The sequence below is a fragment of the Physeter macrocephalus genome, chromosome 11 (assembly GCF_002837175.3).
Source record: "Physeter macrocephalus isolate SW-GA chromosome 11, ASM283717v5, whole genome shotgun sequence".
Classification (NCBI taxonomy): Eukaryota; Metazoa; Chordata; class Mammalia; order Artiodactyla; family Physeteridae; genus Physeter; species Physeter macrocephalus.
Genome location: NC_041224.1, coordinates 34,623,080 through 34,644,524, shown reverse-complemented (window position 1 = coordinate 34,644,524; position 21,445 = coordinate 34,623,080). Strand labels below are relative to the sequence as shown.

Genomic DNA, 21,445 nt, shown 5'->3' with positions numbered 1-21,445 from the left:
CAAGGCCGCCCATCCCGACTTGGCTCCGGTGGTAGCAGGAAGCCCCACGTGCTTGTCCCGCGTGTATCTCAAATTTTGCCTAAAGCCAAACTCGTGATTTCTGGCCACTCCCCACACACATCACACCTCGGCATGGGCCCTGCAGGTGGGGAGGCTAGGGGGCAGCCTACAAACAGCTTGTATTTCAGGAACCACCCAGGCCCACTGTTGGCTCCCTTCCAGCCACAAACACAGCAAACTCGGGCTCCTTGGCTGCGACACAGCTGCCCCCTACTGTCCTCCTGCAGTTCCACCCCACTGCAGAGGCTCCACCGCCCCCCCGCCCGCCCCCTCCCCTCCCCCCCGCCCCGAGTTCCATCCGAATCCATCCACCCCCACTGGCTCTGCTTACGGCCCCATCACACCGTCCTCACAGCCAGCTGCTGCTGTCGCTGTGAGGCCGAGTCCTCCACGGGCACCTGCTTCCTGGCCCCGGGGCTGTTCCTGGCTCTGGGACCTGGATCCCATGGCCGGGAGTGGCTAGGCCATTGGACACCTGACGGAGAGCTGGCAGGAAGAAAGTGCCTTTGCTGAGATCCGGGCGGGCTTGCCTTCCTGTCGTCTTCCTGTCTAGACGCCTGGGGTGAACTCTGTGCTGGCAGGAAGGCCACGTTGCCGAGCGCCTTTGCCTCCGCCTGCCTGTTCACTTCACGACCCTGTTGTGAACCCAAAATGACATTCCACGGGTGCTGCAGGCCAACTCGTGCGCTTTACGGAGGCACATTCTCTCCGATTTCTCCATTTAGGTAACTGAATAAAACCTCTACCAAAGACCAGGCAACCCAGAGTCCTTTTTCTGAAATGGTCACAAAAGAAACATGGTTAAGATGCGGAGAGACTGATGCCGCTGGCAGAAGATGACTTTTATCACTGATTCGCTGTAATCACGACCTTGGGGAAACAGCCCTGTATTAAAGAGAAGTTTCTCCTGCTTGGTGTTTGTAACTTTTGTCCTGTAGGCTTATAATTTTGAGGACTTGAGTGAACTCATAATTCCCCAGAGGGCATTAATGTAGAAAACGCATTTTAAAAATGTTTAATTGTTGAGCTATTGCTACAAATGATTGTTCCTCTTTTCTTGCACCATTTGGGCTCACACATGCGGGGATGAGGGGTGATGAGATGGAGCGGGGAGGCAATGAGGTCTGGGGACGTGAGCGCATCTCTCTCCAAACGGAGAGAGCCTCTGTGCCTCCTGTGTCATGAAGGATGGTGATGTTTCTAACACAGGTCCCAACGCAGCCCGGAGAGAACTGGGGAAGCCGCTGCATTTGCCTTAAAAACACAGCCGAGTGTAACAGGGTCCTACAGCACAGCACAGGGACCGATATTCAATATCTTGTAATAACCTACAATGGAAAAGAATCTGAAAACAAAGTATATGCATATATATGTGTGTATAACTGAATCACTGTGTTGTACAACCTAAACCCACCTGGGAAGAAGCGGGCGTTACAACTATGAGGCAGCAACAGCGGGGATCCAGGTCCTGAAGGGCACCTTTCAGACTCAGTTTGCGCTGCAGGCCACGTGTCAACCTTGTCAGAGTAGCCGCGTGGCGGGTCTACACTCGGCACCCATGGAGCCTCGACATCCCGCAATCTGAAGTCCCTCAGCACAAACAGCCACCCCGTGTGAGTCCTGGGGACCTCGGGGGAGCAGAGGGGGCCGGTGAGACCAGCCCCAGAGGCCCTACAGGGCGAGGACAGCACAGCCACCTGGCACAGCTGGGCGACGGAGCTGGATCTGTGTGGGGATGGGGTCGGCAGGGCTCCCTCCCACCCCCCACCCCTGGCACGTCCATCCCTAGGGCAGGCGCAGAGGCAAGCGGCCACGGGGAACCCACCCTCCTTCGTCCTGGGTCTCCCCCCACAACCCGCGGCTCCCTGGACTGGAGGCGCTTTCCCCCCGGGATGCTCCTCTTCGCCTCCTCTGCCTCTTTCTCCAAGTTGTCATCTCTTTGCTGCTGTCTCTCCTCTTCACTGTAACAATGTGTCCCCAAGGAAGAGGGGACCTGGCCATCCCGACAAAGCCTGTTGTCTACACGGCCAAGGGCAGCCTCTGCACTGACAAAGGTGGTCTTCCCGAGAGGGAGCCGGCGAGCTCCCCGCCGCCCTGCCGCCTCGGTGCGGGTGGCCCTTGTCCCAGGAGCCCCCTTTCCTCTGCCAGCCCTCCAAGTCGGCTGCTCCCTCCTGCTTCCTGCCCACACTGTGTCCCCTGTGTCGCTCCCATCACCGGGGGCCACGCACTGCCCCGTTTCCTCGACAAACCTGTAAGAGTGCCAGGGCCTACGGGGAGGGCAGCCTGGGGTCTGAGGGAGGGTCTCTGCCCCGCTTGGGACCACCCTCCCGGCTCCACCACTCACCAGCCAAACTTTGGCCGAAGGGCTGAGCTTTCCTGCCCCTCGGCTTCCTTGTCTGTACAGGGAATGTGAGTGGTGCCACCTGCCAGGTTTCTGTGAGGCCCGGATGTGCTATTATACGTAAAGCGTGTAAAACAACACATGACACAGTAAGTGCCTGATAAATACCAGCTCCTAGTATCACCATGGATCATTGCCGGCATCACCAGTGTTAGTCGTGGCTGTAGAATAATGAGGCAACTGGGGAAGCTTGGTTTACAGCCTCTGCTTAATTGATCAACAGTCATGTTACCTAAGACACCAAACACAGTACTGGGAACATATAGGCTTAAATACATATTTAACTCTTCTAACTTAACTCAGATGGTGGGGGCTGTTGTATAAATGTATATGGTACATTATATCCATCATGATTAAGTGTACGTTTATAAGTGTGAGTTGTATACTTTGAGTGTACATTGTACAAATTGTATCATATAAATTATACTGTGTAGACATTGTGTGCACACTGTGTAAATTGTAACGTATAAATTATATTATGTAGACATTGAGTGTACATTGTACAAATTGTATTACGTAAATTATATTATGTAGACATTGTGTGTACATTTTATAAATTTCATCACATAAATTATATTGTGCAGACATTGTGTGTATATTGTACAAATTATCTCGTATATATTATATTGTGTAGACATTGTGTGTACATTGTATAAACTGTATCATATAAATTGTACTGTGTATACATTGTGCACACATTATACAAATTGTATCGTATAAATTATATTGTGTGGACATTGTGTCAGTGCGTAAGTGTATTGCTAGCATCTACAGAGCCTTCCACACCCTCGTTGCAGAGGGATTTTTGGAGACTCCTCCGTGTGTGGCAGCCGTGAGGAGACCCATCTCTCCCATTTGGCCGTCAGTGCCTCTACTGAGGAGACGACGTGGGGAAGGTGAGGGCTGGCTGGACAGGCGGGTGGGTGTCTTCCTTCTGTAAAAGGCTGCTTTTCCCTCCTCGTGGACCACAAGAGGGTGTGTGTGGCCATAGAACACAGACAGAGCTGAGGTGCTGAAAGGAAGAAGGCCGCCTGAATAATCATGGCCTCGCCTTGGGCAGGGGGCAGAGTGGCCATGGCCGAGTAGCAGAACAGTTACAGCGAGGCGGACAGGCTGCCGGGACCCTGGGCACCTGGGCACCCCTGCATGAGAGATTTAGACCTGGAGCTGGAGTCCTGAGCCTTGCTGCAGGGGCGGGACACCCCAGGGCCTGCTGGTGGGAAGTAACAACTTCCCCTGGACCTACTGCACCCTGGGCACTGGGGTCCAGGCTGGCTTAGCCTAGACAGGCCCCGCCAGCGTCTGCCTCAGGTACTTAATCTGAGCCAGGAGGGCCCCCACGATGGGATTAGTGACCTTATGATGGAGACCCCAGAGAGCTCCCGCCCCTTCCTCCTAGGGAGGACACAGCGAGAAGACGCATCTGTGAACCAGGAAGCAGGCTCTCACCAGACACAGAATCTGTGGTCACTTTGATCTTGGTGTCCATCCTCCAGAACCATGAGGAAACAATGTCTGATGTTCATTAACCACCCAGTCTGTGGGATTCTGTTATAACAGCCTGACTGGACTAAGACAGAGATATACTTTGATAAAAATCCTGAATTGCTAAATTTCAACTTTGTGCACATTGAAAGTAAAACATGAATATTACAGTTTCTTTGTTTTCCCACAAATTCAGTAGAAATCCTCACAGGCAAGTGGCCACCCTCCACCCCGGCTCTCACCAACCACAATCTCTCCACGCTGCCTGCATGGATTTCTACCTGTTCTTTATAACCAGCGTCACCAAAATTAGCCTGGTGTTGAGATCACCTGTCCAGTGATTTCCAAGGGAAGAGACACATTCGATTCCCTGACGCCCGGGCTTTTGGGGCAACGTGGTCGTGAGGGTGCACATCCAGGTGGAAAAGGGGGAGGACAGGGAAGGTAGGTGGGTTCTGTACACCACCCCACCCCCAGACCCCCGGCACCTTCTGCCAAAGCCTGCAGGGCTCAGGGGAGGTCCCCAGAGACCAGGTGTGTCGCTCTGTCTAGAGATGCACAGGAGCCCAGCTCCTCAGCTTGGGGTCTTTGTGGCCAGAGTCGCTCTAAGTCGGGGTCTGCTGTGCTGGTGGGTCTCAGGATGTGGTGGGGTCCCGTCCTAATCCCAACCCCCAGGGAAACAGAAGGTAAACAGCCAAGAAAGTGTGGCCATGAGGAATGCCTTGCTGAGGCAGAAAGAAATCAGTCCTTTTCAGGAAAATAATTAGGACCCAGGACTGTCCCTTTCTGCTTGTAGGACCTGTAAAGCTGCAGCTGTCCTTCGGAGGTCATTCTGGAATTGCCGGTGCTGGACATGTGGCCAGGGCAGGGTCGACCCAAGCATCTGGGAGAGTGAGGCCCCCAGGCTCATGAGGGGGACCCCGCAGGCGTCTGCTGCAATTTCAGGGTGTCCTCGGGTAGAACATCTCGGACAGTGTTAAACCGTCTCAAAGCCAAGTAGGTGTGATTTCCATACTTTTTGTAATCCAAGCCCATTTAAAATCTGGGGACAGCTCCAATGCTAATTTGTGGCATCAATATGAACAGTTCTGCGTTACAGCAGTTAAGGTGCTGCCTCTGTTGAAGGCGACAGACCAGCAGGACTGTGAAATTAGAAAAACCACCTGTGAAGTGTCCGGGGCGGCGGGGGTCACGCCGGCTTTTGGGAGAAGGACAGCAGATCTGTTTGTGTCCCAAAGTGCAGCTGTTGAGAACGAGGTGACAGTCAGGCCCCCGGTCTAATTCTGCAGCTAATTCTGGGGGCAAATTCATGAAATGGATTGCGTATGGGAGCTCCGATCCAAGTTTGCTATAAAATGCTGAACTCTGAAAGCACTGTTCATTTCCATTATGTTTTATGTCCCCATGGTTCCCCACTCCCAGCAGTGAGAGCTGCACCACCAGGGAACAGAGTAGGTGCGGGTTAAGTGTGCCAAGTGCCTGACAAATGGCCAGGACAGGCCTGGGGCGTCCGTTCCCTAGAAGGACCTGCAAAGGGCTTGAGAAGCAAGCAGGCTTCATGGCTAGTTTTAAAGGCATCCCCCTCTTACTCTCAGGGAGAAAGTGTTTTAGTTGCTTTGACTAAATCTTTGAGACACTGTTAGTTCCACTGTAGCCTGACATGGAAATTAAAAAAAAAAACAAAAACAAACAAACAAAGGGAATCACTGCGGGTGAAGAGAGACTCAGGAACAAGACAATAAACCTGGTAGTTTTCAAACGAGAGGTGATGCTTCACCACCTCTCTCTCTTCCTGCATCACGGTAATTTTTAGTCACTTTCTTTCTTCTCTCATCACGTGGGAGCTCTTCTGTTTCCACGGAGCCAAAATGCTGAGAGATAAGCCTTTTTGGTTGAATTTAACGCTGTTATTAATTAACTCTTTTCCTGCTAGGGGTGAGAAGTGAAGACCACAGAGATCTAGATTTTGTGATTTTACTTTTGTTTTTTTTATAACAAGGATGTTCCAGGTAATGAGCATTTATATTCTGACATGGTCTCGTTATTGCTTCCAAGTTTCCCGTGAACCTAGAGGAAATCTGAGGGCTGGCTTTCCCACCTAGCCCTGGGCTCTGCTTTCACCCTGTCAGCTGGTGTTTGCAGAGCGCCCATTCGCTTGGGCCTGCGCCGTTAGGGAATTTAATAAAGTCGTGTTCTCATCCCTCTGGCAAAGAGACCTGAAGTCAGAGCTCATGAAATTGAAGGAACGAATCAGCCTGGTTCTGAGAAAACCCCCAGGTTGAGGAAATGGTGGAAATCTGATACTGCAGAAATCGATGCCTGTGATTTTAATCTTTATTGAGAATGTTATTCTTCAGAACTGTTTTAGAATGGAGGCTGAAACTTTACCTTTACCTCAGCCTGGCCGGGCAGACACCTCACTTGTCCACAGAAGGTGATGTCTGGGCGCCGAGGGTGGTGGTTCTTGGGGGTCTGACCCGAAGGACGTCTGGGGGGCTATGTTGCTCAGAGTTTGTCCTCACAACGGGGCGAGCTTCCGACCCACCAAGCTGGCCCTGCCGTGATCTGCTCTGTGGCTGAGGCCGAACAGCCCAGGGTCCCCGACAGAGCAGGTCCTGACCCACCTGCGTGGGGGTCAGCATGGCAGGAGCCTGGTCCTGGATCTCCGGCAGCCGGGGCCGGAGTGGCGTTTTACACATGCTCCCCACACGACCGACACCTTAGAAGTCTTTTGTTCATTTTTCATCACTTAAACAGGGGAGCTCCCCCAGGGACGGTTCTGACAGTTCACTCAGAGGAGACTGAGCCTTTGGTTCAAAGCCCTGAGCAGAGGCGCCATGTCTTCATTTGCTTCTGCAGCGGCAGGAGCCGGCGAGCGAGTCTTAGAAGCAGACCCCTGGTGTGTCCTGCACACCAAGCCCGCCCTGTGGGGCAGAACCCAGACTCCGGGCAGAGAGAGTTAAATACTGAGCTTGAGACCCGAGGTCCAGAAGCTGTGTCGCTCCAGCGGTGACCGCTGCTGCCACCTCCCGCCTTTCCCCCCACCGCACCCGGACTTGGGCAGGGTCCCTCACAGCTCAGTGGTGGGAGCTGCCCTTCCTGGGGGCGTGGACGGCGGTTCTGGGGGCCCTGCCAGGGCTGGGGGGCCTGGCTTGTCTCCCGGCACAGGTGCTGATGGTGCAGTTAGACAGGCAACAAAGGTCGTGCCTCTGGCCACCAGGACCTGCGTGAGCAGGAAGCATGTGGTGTAGATGGCAGTGGGCAGAGGAGGAAAGCAAAGCAGCATTGGTAAATGCTGTAAATGGGACCCTTGAAGCACAGTCCCTGAACCCAGACCATGTCCAAGGTGGGATTCGAATTTAATAAAGCCGCAGAGGGCGCCTGGTCCTGAGCGCCCGGCATGCCGGCCCCACCACCCTGCTGCAGGGGCAAGGGGGGCAGGTAATGAGCCTCCAAGACGGGTCTGGTGTGATGGACGGGCTGCGGCCCTCCCGCGGTTCCGCTCTCTCCATCATCCAGTCTGGGTGTTAGCGGACTGTCAGGGAAAAATAATTTAGTGGCTGTGGCTTTAACGGATGTGCTGCATTCTGGGGTCAAATGACTGTTACAAAGTAGTGGTGCCACCTGGTTCCTGCATCGTGAGAGCTCAGTGTTGACAACATGAAAGGAAAAGGCATTGCAGCCGGAACTCACTGACATCATTCAACTCATGGGGGTTGGGGTGAGGGGGGCAGTGAGAGGTGGAGGAAGGACACTTCTTGCTAAACAGCGTCGGGCAGAGGAGGAGGGCGTGCCCACAGCCCGCGGGGAGGGGTGCCTTCCAGGGACGGTGGCGGGAGGACACGGGCCAAAGGCAGCCTGAGGTCATCCAGGCCGCGGGGGGCAAAGGGGCTTCCTTGGCAGCTGTTGGTGGGTTTGAGCTACAGACGGTGGTTGGTGGGTGGAGACGCCAGGCAGGAAGGAGGAGGAGAAGAAAAGAGGCGGAGTGGAGGAGTAAGGAAGGGACAGCAGGGCTGCAGTGTTTCTGGCGGGGACGCACGTCAACGCCACACACCCGCTTTTACCTGGATTGTGTATTATCTGAGGGTGGGTTGAAAGGCAAGACGCATGGAGGTTATGGGCTACCCCCCTCCAACCCGCTCCTAGATGGTGCAGTAAATATTTGAAAATAAATGAATGAATTGGGGGCAGAAGTAGCAGGAGAGACAGCTGCCCCCCTCATGGGGTTCCCTGTTCAATGGAACCTTCATGCAGCCAAGCTGTGGGGACCAGACCAATGTCTGCTGTGCCCGTTTGTGCTCTGTACCTGCCAGAGTCAAATAATGTTTGTTGGGTGGATGGATGGGTGGATGGGTGGATGGGTGGGTGGATGGATGGATGGATGGATGGATGGAAAGATGGATGGACGGCTGGGTGGATGGATGGACAGGTGGATGGATGGGTGGATGGGTGGATGGATGGATGGATGGATGGAAAGATGGATGGACGGATGGGTGGATGGATGGACGGGTGGATGGATGGGTGGATGGAAGTACGGATGGGTGGATGGGTGGATGGATGGATGGATGGATGGATGGATGGATGGACGGATGGGTGGATGGATGGACAGGTGGATGGATGGGTGGATGGATGGACAGGTGGATGGATGGGTGGATGCTTACTCCTGCTTGTGATTCAACATAGGGTTCTGTCCTCGTGCATTTGTTTGGTTCACTGTCCAGAACCCCTCCAGTTGCCTGAATCTGGGTGGTGCCCTGGTTTCTCTAGTGGACACGTGACCTCCTGAGGCAAACAGTGGATTCTACCTGAGGTGCTGTGAGGTAAAGATGCCCTGATCTGAGCAAGGACTTACAAGTGCCGAGTTCTGACTACGGATCCTGAGCTGGGCTAAAGGCCTTTAACTGTAAAACCTTTCTCTCCTCCATTGATGCCAAAAGTGAATGAGAATAACTTCCTGTAACTAATACATTAGACATACCCACAAATAGTTCTCAAAATGGTAAGAAAAAAGATAATTTGCATAAATAAGCAGTTACAAGAATAGGAAGGAAGAGCTTGCAAAGTGGTACAAGAATACTTCCCGACACAGGGCTGTGCACGAAACACTTCCTGAGTGAGGGAGGTGAGCTCTGTGAGAAGCACGCGCGTTCTCCTGTGTGACGAGGCCCTGCAGGCGGCCGGAGGCAAGGCCCAGCCCGGAGCTTCTCCCTCCGCCTGGCCCTCTGCTCAGGCAGCGTTCTCCAGCCTCCGGAGCCAGAAACTCAACCCAAACCAGCACCGAACTCACGTTCCCACCGCAGGCTCCCTCGGCCCAGCCACAGATAGTCACCGAGGGGCCTTCCTGCCCCTCAGTCCTCTCTGGGGTCAGGAACCCTGCCGCCCCAAACCCCTGCTGCCCCCACTGCCCCCTGCACAGCCGGTGTCACCATCACCAAGGTGACCAGCTGCCCAGCTCTCCCTTCCCTCTGCTAAGTTGGGACCAACAGTTTTTCCATTCACACGCTTCCAGGCTCTCTCTCCCGAGAGCCGGCACACGGCTCGGCTCCGACGCCGCAGCGGGAGACGCGGCGCCTGGCTCGTCTGGGGTGGGTGCGGGTGTCCCCCACTCGCAGGGACAGAGCAGGGGGTCCTCCTGCTGCCCCGTCCCCGCTCCCGGGCGCCCCCGCACCCCGAGGACGCCGCCCGCCAGCAGCTACCGGAGAGCTCTCACCTGAGGCAGGAGGTGACTTCTACTCCTGCTGGGGACGTGGCCGGGCAGCCGGATGTCGAAGAGGGCCTGCAGGGCGGCCTGGGCCGCCTGGCCCTTGGCCAGCTTCTTGCTGCGTCCCGAGCCTTCGAACGTTCTCCCGTCCACGCTCACGGCCATGACGAAGCTCTGGGCGCGCCTCTTCTCGGGCTCCGAGAGGCACACGTAGCGCAGGCCCGAGCGCAGCTCGTTCAGCAGCACCACTGGGTTCCTCGCGCCTGGAGCCGCGGGGCTCCCCAGGTCCAGGTCCAGGTCGGGGTCCAGCGGGCGGCCCAGTAGCCGGCCCCGCCGGCAGGCCGTGGACAGGCGCTCAGGGGCGGCAGGGCGGCGGCCCGGGAAGCCCTCGCTGGGGGCCGTGGGCTCGAACCGCTGGAACAGGGAGTCGGGGAAGTCGGCCTGGTCGGAGGTGAAGTCTGGGGCTGTGCCGCCTGGGGCCGGGTGGGCCTGGCAGGTGTTGGGGAGCTGCACGAAGGACCGGAGGGCCAGCTCGGCCGCCCGCATCTTGGCCTTCTTCTTGGTGGGCCCGGTGCCCTCGAAGGTGAGCCCGTTCACATCCACGGCCACGGCGAAGACGGGTGCGTGCACCGGGCCGGTCTGCGACACCGTGCGGAACTGCAGGCCCGGCCGTAGCTCGTGCAGCTGCACCAGCGCGTTCTTGGGTGCCACCGACCACGAGAGCCTCCTCCAGAGGAGCCGCAGCTGGCACAGGTGGCCGCCGTTGCCCTCCTCCAGTGGCCGCTTCCTCTTCAGGCCGGGTGCGCCCCCTCGGGCCCTGTCCCCGGAGGGTGGCAGCCTGGCCTCCAGGTTGCTCACGTTGCGGTTTTCCTTCACGTCGGCACTGCTGGTACCTGGAGGTGAGAACAGACAGCGTGACCCGGGGCTGTGGCCCGACCCAGGACGTCGTCGCAGCTGACCCCCTGCAACACTCGGCCTCCGGACACCGGCCGGCCTGGCACCCTGTGGAGGCCATGGGGAGACCACACGGGCAGCACCTTGGATCACAGGCCCGCAGAACTGACCGTACCCCTGCAGGTGGGGGTTAGGGCCCAGAGGAGGGGACCCCGCCCCATGAGGTGGCCGGAGCGGACCGAGTGGGGTAGATGCGGGCGGGGAGTGTGTCCCCACTCGGGGCCGTTCCCAGCTGCTCTCCAAGTGCCGCTGGGTCCCTGCACAGGCCCCCAGACCTCCCAAACCAAAGGAACACGTGGCCTCTCTCTCCATCGGGTTTGGGCGACGTGGAGGTCAGGGAGGCCTTGCCCTCGGGGTGGAACGCGAGGGAATCGTGTGCTCACGCCCTGGACGCTGGATGGCACTTAGGCTTAGGGAACTAGATCTAGATGCCTCTACGTAGGTGAAGCTCTGAAATATAACGTTAGATGATAAAAGCAACTTGCAAAATAATACACAGAGGCTATGGTTAATAAGTTATAAGAACACAGAGGTTACACAGCATTCATGTCTCCACACAGGTGGTAACGCTCAGACACGTCCCAACTCCCTTGGGGCACAGGGAGGAATACAGGCTCAGAGGGTGGCTTCGTTTGTATCTGTGAGGTTTTCTGTCTTTTGCACAAAAAGGTATGAAACAAATTTAGCAAAATCATCATTTGCTAACTGTATGTGAGGAAGGCAGGTAATGACAATTTAGTTTTCTGGTCTGGCCCTCTTGGACCACCATCCTCTGACACAGCTGTTCCATTTAGGGAACCTCAGCCGTGGGTCCCCACGTGACCACAGACGTGCGTCCCGCTGGCCTGGCCGACGTGTTTCTGGAACGCCCGACCCTTGGGTTTCCCGAGAGGCTCTGAGGATGACGGTGCTGGGCGGGGGGTTACCCTTCCCTGACCTCACTCACACCTTCACTCTGGCCCCTCACTCCTAAAATGCACTCCGGGGTGGGTTATGGGCCTGTTTTCTAGGAGAGGAAACTGAGGCCCCACGCGGTGAAACAGCTGCCCAGGGACACACAGTCGGTTAATCGGGGGAGGTGTGACTGCATCCAGGAACGTCTGCTGTGGCTGGGAAGGCGATTTTACAGCAACTCGGTCACTTTCTAGTCCGTTTCACAGACACGGAGCTGGGGAGAGGAGGATGCCGAGGGGAACTCTGCTGACAGCCTGGAAGGGACGCTGGAGGAAGCGGCCCGGCTCGGGGCCACGCAGGACCTTGATGCTTGCAGATTTCTCTGTAGGAACTCATTCAGCAAGTGGAAACCCGAGGGGGTTTTACCGCCAGCCCACAGCGCGTAGGCAGACTTTGAGCATGTCTCCCTCACCCCAGCCCGAGAGCCGGCAGCGGGAAGGCGCGCTGGGTCAGCGACCTGGTCCTGACGGTGCAGCTGCTGGATGGTCACCACGAGAGAAGGACCGTCTCACAGGCACGCAGGGCACGCTGAAGACCAGCGCCCTCGAGAGGCGTCCTGGCTCCAGCTCGGGGCCGGCCCTCGTCGCCCATGTCATCCCCAGCAGGTGTGCCCCGCGGAAAGCGTCAGGCTCCGACTTCAGAGCGCTGTTTGCTGCAACCTCAGCTGCTCTGAGTTGCGAGGTGGGCTATTAGCATTCCTCCAGCAGTTTGCTTCTGTAAAACAGTTGGTTTGCAGATGTCGTTTTGTTCAAAGGGGTGAACCTGAGCGTTTTATAAGTTAGAGGTGGGCAACATTTGTTTACGGTCTATTTCAGTAGAAATAATTACCTTCCAAGTATCAACACTGAGTCTCAGCCTCTTTTCTTGGTCATTGTGCATATTGGGTGCACACTCAGCAAGGAGTTCTGCCATTTGGGGTATTTCGGGCCAAGGAGTGGTAGATGGGAATAACCATGCAGTTTTCCAAACCGAAGGTAAAGATGGAAAAAAAATAACCCAATCCAAGAAGCCCACAGCAGATTGCCCAGAAACTCACTGGGAGCTCGCTAATTTCTTATTGATTTCCCACGACCTGGGGACTGAGTGTGGCTGTGAGTGTGATTAAAGTGGCTGGTGTGTCAGATGCCCTCTGAGCCTTCCGAGGAGAAAGTTTATCTTGGAGGAACAGCCCGGCAGACCCAGGTTCCCCTCCACTTGCACTGAAACTGCTTCCACACTCTTCTCTTCGACATCCTAGGACTGTCATCCTTAAAGTCTAAAGTGAGCCACGGAGATCCGAGCGTGGGTGAAGACCCCTTCCTCGATAATCAGTAATTAATAAAAGTTGATGGGAGTGCACACTTCTGGGCTCCATCCTGATATGCTCTCTGGGGGTGATGTCACACGCTGGTTTTTGCAAACGAGCAGATTAGGGGTTCTGCCCCCCCAACATGGCCCAGATGCTCCGTTTAACTGGCCTCCTGAGTTTGCATGAGGTCAGGGAAGCTGCAGGGTGGGTGGTGGTCACTCCACGGCTCTGGGGTCAAGCAGGTGAGAGGTCACAGTCTCCCCCGACCTTGGTGTGTATGACCTTGGGCAGTCCCTCCACCTGCCTGAACTCCATTTTCTTAAGAGGATAAATGTGGGTTTTGGTAGCACTTGCCTTAGGGCTTATTATGAGGTTGAGCTAGAGGACACCCGTAAAGGACTTAGCAAAACCCCTGACACTAAGGAGAGTCAACTGCATTTTTGAAAAGAGCGGGAAAAAGGGAGGCAGACACTTCTAAGCTGCATCTTCTTGTCAAGGCCCAACTTCCCTGCTTATTTCATGAGTTGGGCTTCCAGGACCCCCAGAAAGAAGGGGTGGAGACACACGGGCTCTCGTGATGCAGTCTCGGGCCGAGGAGGGGTGGCGAGGGGGGGACCCTGCCCTGCTGGTCTGGTGCCGCTGAGGTTTGCCAGCCTGGCTCTGCTGGACCCCACGCCCCTTCGCCAGGCCCCTGCCAGGTCCATGCGATCCTCTTACAGAACTGTAGCTCTGATCCCACAAGTTCACGTTTCCTTCGTCTGCAGCCCCCTCCACGACCCAGAAAATGATTCTCATTTTCTCCTCCATTGAGTCGATAGGTTTCACACACCCGGCGTCAGAGAGAATAACCCAGAGGTGGACAGTCTAGAGGCTGAGAAGCCTCGCTCCTGAAAGACTGGGGAAGCTGCCCCCCACCTGCTTCCTCAGGTCTGGGCATCACAGGACCCATGCATCTCCCCAGCCCAGGGCTCTGCTTCTCAGCCCGTGGCCGAATGCCGGGGTCATCCTGAGGTGGGGACAGGGCAGGGCCTAGTCTCCACCTGCCCTCCTGGCCTGGCTGCTCCCTGGGCCCCCCTGGGGCAGGTTGCTGACCTTAACCCTTTATCTGGGTACGCCAGGGGCACCCCGGGCCGATCTGGTGTCTGCACAGTACATGTAAAAGGGAACTGGACGCCTAGCCTCACACGGCGGCCAGCACGACAGATCGCCCTTCTCATGCACATGTGGGCAAAGGTCAGGCTGATCCCGCGTCGTCGGGAGCCTGTTCTTGCAGGGGACGCTTTTCCCCAGCTCTCCAGGGGTGCGTTTTGTCCTGTCACCTGCGGAGGCCCCGCCCACTCCAGAAGGTTTGCACCAGGTGGTCCATCCCTAGAGGCGGGAGGGAAAAGTGTGGGCAGGACTCCGGGTGCTGGCGGCTGAGCGGTGCACAAACAGAACCGGCCACAAGGGACTTTTCCTGGATCAGTGGAGACAATGAACAAAAACTTCCAGCGCAATCTGTGAACATCGCAGGCTCCAGATCGAGTGCTTTGCGTTACGGTGACTGATCGTGACCACTGAAGAGGGAACAGCTGCCGTTGCCTTTTTAAGTCCTAGGGAAGAGCGGCGGCCCAGCTGCTGGGATGCTCCCAGGTTCTGGGTGCAGGAGTTGGTCAGAGAATGTTTATTGTGTGATATAAGCAATCTGATTCTGAAAATGTGTGTGTTGTACACTGGAAGCCGTTCCAGTGGACAGTTCATACGAGGATATAAGAATTGGTGGGTCCTTTAATCCCACTCTGGAATTCATTCCCCAAATAACTGTTATTTTCACCAGTCGTAGCTCAGAAGCTCATACGTGTCAGAGCCGGGAGTAGCTCTGCAGGAAACCTACCCCCCACTGTGTGTGAGGGGCCGGCCTGGGGAAGGCACATATTAAAAGTCAGCAGTGCACTGAAGTCCCCTTAATGGCTCACCCGGCCCCCCCACCCCCTCTGTTTCTGTCTGTCTCTGTCCATCTGTCTCTCTGTACAAGCACAGGGCGGGGCCCTCAGCCCTGCCGGAGGGGAGCAGGGGGTGTGAGGGGTCTGGGGCCCACTGTGTCCCACGTGGGGCTCACACCACAGTCCCCCCAGAAAACGTCTGACTTGGATGCCAAGTGCCTTCCCTCAAGGCAGCCTCAGAGGCCACGTGTTCTGTGTCCCCACGGGTGGTTGCGGCCTTGACCCTGGGAACTCTCCTGTCCTCGCCCAACCCGACAAGACATCCATGACCACACGTGTCGAAGGTCCGTGTGGGCAGCCTCAGATTTCCAGACAGTCACACGTGTCCTTCTGTTGTGGAAATCAGGAAAAAGAGAGGCAAATAACCTCAAACGACATGAGATAAACACCACCCGCGGCAGTAATAGAACCATAGCTGGCAAAGTGAAGACCACCAGGCACAGAGGGGAACGTCTGAGTCAGAGACACGGGAGGAAAACGTGGAACGGAATTATTTCCCTCTGCTTCTGTCACACTGACCCTCTCCTGAGCCCCGGGAGCACCCCCCCTGCTTGACAGGAAGCGTCAGCACAGGCAGTGCTACAGTCAAAGGTCCAACGCATACGAGAACTGCATTTTGTGGGGAAAGAGCAGACTTTTCTATTGGCCTGGCTGTGGCTGGGCTTTCACTTTCCAGGTGAGAGACATTCTTCCAAGTCAAGGTGGGCTTCCCGCTGCCATTGCTTGGACACGGACGGCCCACGCGGGGGCCAGTCCTCGGCTGTCGCCTCCAAGTGGCCAGGCCCTGGGTGGGTGCAGGTGCCTGTGTGTCACCAGCCGTGTCTCCTTCCTCGACGCCCCCTCAGGGCCAGCATCTGTCTGGTCATCACGCTGCCAGACTTCCCGGCACCACGTCTGTAGGTAGGAGATACAGAGAACCGGCCATTGGACCCGCCACGTCCAGATCGGATGGAGCCCAGGGCCTGGAGTCTCCATTGGCTCAGGAAGGAGGGTCCGAGGTCGTGCTCAGGGGATGGCTGTGGCAGCTGCGGCCATGCGGGCTTCGGGACACATTGTCCTGGCGTTGTGGTCGGGTGCAGGCCTGACTCTGACAGCTCCTGGGTCAGGTTCGGCAGCAGACAGGAGACGGCCTCTCTCCCAGGTGGGCCCCATGCCTCCTGGAAGGACCAGGCCAGTGGGGCAGGCGGGTCTCCCTCCCTCCCTCCAGAACCCAGTGCTGTTCTGCGGGTCTGAGAGGGAGTGGGCTTCTCGGCCCCTCCTCATGTGACCCAGTCAATCACGCCCTTGGGTCAGTGGTGGGCACGGAGCGGATGGGCTGGGGCAGTGATTGGCTCCTCCTCAGCATTCAAGGAAGATCGCATTCAGAGGTGCCCTCCTGGACAAGAAGAATGAAAAACCTGCATCTTCCCGTAGACTCAGCCGAAACCCACCCTGAGGATGGCTGGTCCGCGGGTGGACTCGCAGGCACCATCCTCTTGCAGGCAGAGCCTCTGACGGCCCGACCCCGACCTAGCTCCACCCTTCACACTGGGGCTCAAGCTCCAGCGCCACGCAGAGATGAATGCGGACCAAGGACGTGAGGCTGCAGGGGGCGAACCCGGTGGTCCTGAGGGGTGAGGCCACATGGGGAGGGGCAGGGCCTTCACTTCAACCAAACACAGGCGCCCACCTTCAGGGTCTGAAGATAAAACAGGAGACCTCCAGGAGAAATCACCCCGGCTTCTGTCACCTACCTTCCTCCCTGATGTGTACACACACCACACACGCACACACACACACCACACACACACACACCCCTTCTCCGACGTCCACGGCATCTGGATGCACATTAATAGCACTGCATTGGCAACGCTCATGAGAGGTATTACGACAAGTGCATTAATTTGGAGATTTATCTTTGAATAATGTATGAAAACAGGGTCTTCAATAACAGCACATATTACAAAGGGGGATGACTAAGCCGCTGATAGAAGATAAGATTTTCCAAGCATTTCAAAGGCACTTTAACATGTAATAAACAATTAAAAATCATTCTCATCTCTAAGTTTCTACCTCTCAGCCGTGAGCTGAGCTAGGGGAAGTGCCTTAATTACTAGCGTCAGCCAACCTGATCCACGTTTCCTGTTTCTCCAGGTCTTTGCCTAAAACATCCTCGTGCATCATCCCCCTACTTGATTCCATCCTCAACTCTATCACCAGGCCACCCTCCCCGCCCCTCACACGGGCACTGATGCCCTGAGGGATGGATTCACTGCCCAAGGCTGTGAAGCTGGAGCTTGGGGTCGCAGCCGTCAGGCTCTCCTGCCCTTGGATGGGGAGAGAGGTCTCCTACGGGGAGACTAGACTCAGCCAGGGTCCCAGCAGCTCGAGCAGGAAAGGGGATGAAACAGAGTAAGATTTTCTTCCTCAAGGCATCTATTCCACGTGCTTATCAAATAGCTTTGTCTACACGTCCAGGTCAGCTTGGGGGCGCGTGTGTATTTTTATATGTATAAGTAAATGTGTGTGTGTGTGTGTGTGTGTGTGTGTGTGTGTACATGTGGCACACCTCAGAGATATGGTGGGTTCAGTTCCAGGCCACTGCAATAAAGGGAATGACACGGATTTCTGGTTTCCCAGTGCATAAATGTTATGTTTACACTTGACTGCAGTCTATTGGCATTACTTCTGACAAAACTATGTGCCGATAGACTTGCTCGATGCGGGGTGGCCCCAGACCTTCAATTTATAAGAAGCATAGTATCCGTGAAGCGCGGTAAATAGAAGGGTGGTAAGACAAGGTGCGCATGTGTGTTCCACATTACTGAAGTAGTTACCAATAAGTTAACTAAGTTAACTAAGTCCTAGAAAGTTTCCAATTTTGGTCAGGAGAGAACAGAACCAGCCGTTGGAGCTTCATGGGACCTGCGAGGTCGGGCCTGTGGGCAGTGGGGAGGCCATGCTCTGACCCACTGGCACCCTGTCCACACCCTCCACCCTCGCCTCCATCTAGGAAACAAGGGCTCAAACCGCAGGGTCACTGAGGTTGCTCAGTTCTGTGACTTTGCTTTTGTGGAACAGTCAGGGTAACAGCCTCAGCTTCCCATCTTGTTGGTGATTGTGTTTTGTGGGAAGGGGATATTCATGAGAGCTTGTCGTGTTTCTTAAAATCTGAGGCTGAGTGGACAATGTTCCAGGGCCAGGCCCTCCTGCCGTGGCTTCCTGGCCCCACCAAAAACCAGTGACCGGCAGCTAGCCTCCCGCTCCCCACAAGCACAGGCCTGACTCCAGCTGCAAAGGTAACCACCTGTCAGGTAATTTTGAAATGCAAGAGGTGTTCCTGTCATTTGGACTGTTTCATCCCCCATGTTTTCCTTCTGCAAGCAAGAGGGGGGTGCACCATCCGACAGACATGCCCGGACTTTCCCTCACCGGCACACATGCTCCGTCTGTTCTGGGATCTCCTCCACACTCCCAGCAGATCCACCCCCAACCGGCTTTTCAGTTCCCACCCCACACGGCTTTGTTGTCTCTCTGGTTTCGTGAGCCAAAACATTGTTTCAACTGCAGGCACCTGTCCAGCTTTTTCCTTGTTAAATAATTGTACAAACTGTGCAAACAGGCTGTGTTCATTTTTCTTTTTCTTTTCTTTTTTTCCCCTTTTTGGTTTGGAGGGGAAAAAATCAAGAAAAGAGAGAAGGGATGGTCCCAGAGAACTTGTTTTTTTTTTTTCTTGAGAACTCCAGAACCTGGAGTTCTCAATCACACAGTCACTGCTAATATTTCCTACAACCCAGGTGGGGATGGGATCCTGGGGGTGGGGAACAGGATTCCAGGGAGGATGGGATCTGGGGGATGGGATTCCATGGGGGGAATGGGATTCCAGGTGGGGAAAGGATCCCGGGTAGGGACAGGATTCCAGGGGGAATGGGATCCCAGGAGGTGATGGGATTCCAGGGGGCATGAGATCTTGTGGGGGATGGGATTCCAGGTGGGGATGGGATCCTGTGGGGGCGATGGGATTCCAGGGGGGAATGGGATTCAGTGGGGGATGGGATTCCAAGGGGGATTGGATACCAGGGGGGATGGGATCCTAGGCGGGGATGGGATCCTGGGGAGGGGGGAATGGGATTCCAGGCGGAGAAGGGTGGGAGCAGGTCCTCCTGCTCTGGGAAGCCCAGGTGGTGCCCCCACCACCCCAAGGGTCTCAGCCTTTGGGGTCCCCCCTCTGCACGTGAGGCTGGGACCCTGGCTCTTGGGGAAGGGGCTCTGCTTACTGAGGTTGTCCTCATCCTCCGTGTGTGCGGCCCTGGGGCTCACGTGCTTGAAGGAAGCGATGAAGGCGGACAGCATGCTCACTTTGTCTGGAAAGAAAAGAAGGACAGGAAATGCACTTTTGACATCGAGTTTCAGAAAAACTCAGTGCTTTCATATGTTCTTATTACTAAGGGTTTGGACATGGGAAGTTGAAAGGTCATTTTTGGTTTTAGCCACTTCATTCTGGTTCAGTCTTTTATTGAATTTCTGACAGCATTTTATCAAATTCCCCTCTCCACTCAATTTTAAACTTTATGATTTCCATCTTTCTTCTTTTCTTAGTTTTGGCATCTCCATGTCCCTCAAAACTGGAAGTCACCATCTACAGGGCAGCCCCCTAGCCTGAGCCTGCAGGGAGCTGGGTGGGCAGGGCCTGCAGACAAAGGACATTTCACAGAGAGGAGCTAAGGCCAGTGAAGAAATGCCTCAATGAAACGAGAGTCCTGCAAACAGAGCCAAGACTATTTCTCCCCAGTAGTGGAGAACCTGTTTGTGGGCTTGAAGTCATGAAAAAAAAAGGACTTATGAAACCTCTAAAATGTTTGAGCAAAAGTAGATGGAACAGGAAGAGGGAACGGACAGGGCCCCTAGAGGTTCCCCTGAAGTGGGGGCGGTAACTGAAGTGGGAGAGGAGCCCAGGGACCCCCTGTCTGCAGCCCCGGGGGTGGTCCCGGCTGCAGACCTCCTGAGCACAGCGCAGAGGGGAACTCGGACCCGAGAGGAGGTGGCGCTTGGGACCAACGGGCTCAGCTATTTCCCTCTGAACAGAGACGAAGGACAGGTGGGCTGAAGCCCAATTGGAAGAAATGAAAGAATGACTACTGAAGGGACCAGAAGGAAAGCTCCTTATATCAGAGCCCTAACCCTAACCCCTAACCCCTAACCCTTAACCCCTAACCCTGACCTCTAACCCAAACCCCTAACCCAACCCTAATCCCTAACCCCTAACCTTAAGCTTAACCCCAACCGGAAGTGAGTCCACAGGAGGACTCAGCCCCGACACCCCCAGAGCCCCTATCAGACCCTTGCCCCTCACGGCTCTGTCCCCTCGAGGCTGCAGCATTCGTGACTTTCCATGTGAACCTTGACTATGTTTAGAAAACCGCAGAAGGCAGAATCCCTGTTGCTCATCCAGTGTGTCACAGGGTCGCCATGGGGTTGCCCTTGCCCTGCCTTTGGCCGGGTTGTCCAGGGTCCCTCGTCAGGGACACTTTAACATGCTCCGTGCATCATGCTGCCTTTGTCTGCTTCTGTTGTAGGAAAGGAGCTCCGGTTTGGGGCTCATCTAAGTGTGATCTCTTCTGGAAACGTCAACTGGCGGTTTATTATGCAGTCAGCCTCCAGGTGTCCAGACCCAGGCCTGAAACTTACTCTTTTTCTTTCAATTCTGAGCCTGTTTTCTCTTTAGCGGAGCTTTCCAGAGGCCAGGGGAGTTCACATTGAAATTCATTCAGGAGCCTGTTAACAGCTGTTGTTTCCATTAGGGACGAGCAACAATACATTGTTCACTTGGAGAACAATAAATAACTCAAATACAGAAGGACTGCTACCTCTCTATTCTGCCGAACACAGAGAATAAGCCCAGGGAAGGCCCAGTTCCCCAAACCCTCATGGCCCAGCTAATTTACTACACGAGAATGTAGTAACTCTTGCTTGAGTTATAATTTCATTAAGGGAGCCCAAAAATGTTCCAGAAAGAGTGTGAAGCTCAAATGATTTAGTCTCGAGCATCTCAAAATGAAATTACAATCTTCTAATAAAGCAGGGCTACCAGCCAGACACCCACAAAAACACCCTAAAACAATTCAGGGCTCACCTTAGCCAAACTGTGAAATACTTAAAGATTGTTTTCCATCCATCAGAGTTCTGGATTTCTAGGGTGGCCAGATTTGTCAAATAAAAATTCAAGACACCTGGTTAAGATTGAGTTTTGAATACACAACAGATACTTTTCTGTGTATATACATCTCTAATATCATGTGGGACATACATACAATAAAAAAAATTATTCATTGTTTATCTGAAATTCAAATTTAAGGCAAAGGACTTAAATAAGCATTTCTACAAAGAAGATATACAAATGGCCAATTAGCACATGAAAAGATATGCAACATCATTAATCATTAGGGAAATGCAAATCAAAACTATAGTGAGGGGGCTTCCCTGGTGGCGCAGTGGTTGCGCGCCCGCCTGCCGGTGCAGGGGAACCGGGTTCGCGCCCCGGTCTGGGAGGATCCCGCATGCCGCGGAGCGGCTGGGCCCGTGAGCCATGGCCGCTGAGCCTGCGCGTCCGGAGCCTGTGCTCCGCAACGGGAGAGGCCGCA

The 21,445-nt window shown here is 55.1% G+C and overlaps 1 protein-coding gene across 1 annotated transcript in view; it reads right to left on the bottom strand.

Annotated features, from left to right (window-relative positions):
- The window catches only part of ADARB2 (adenosine deaminase RNA specific B2 (inactive)), a 551,384-nt gene that overhangs the window by 99,239 nt on the left and 430,700 nt on the right, over positions 1-21,445 (bottom strand). The window contains exons 6-7 of the mRNA XM_024129558.2: positions 19,082-19,168; positions 9,657-10,540 (exon numbers count right to left, since the gene is read on the bottom strand). Coding sequence (XP_023985326.1) covers positions 9,657-10,540; positions 19,082-19,168 — 971 coding nt within the window. The remainder of the gene's footprint in view (positions 1-9,656; positions 10,541-19,081; positions 19,169-21,445) is intronic.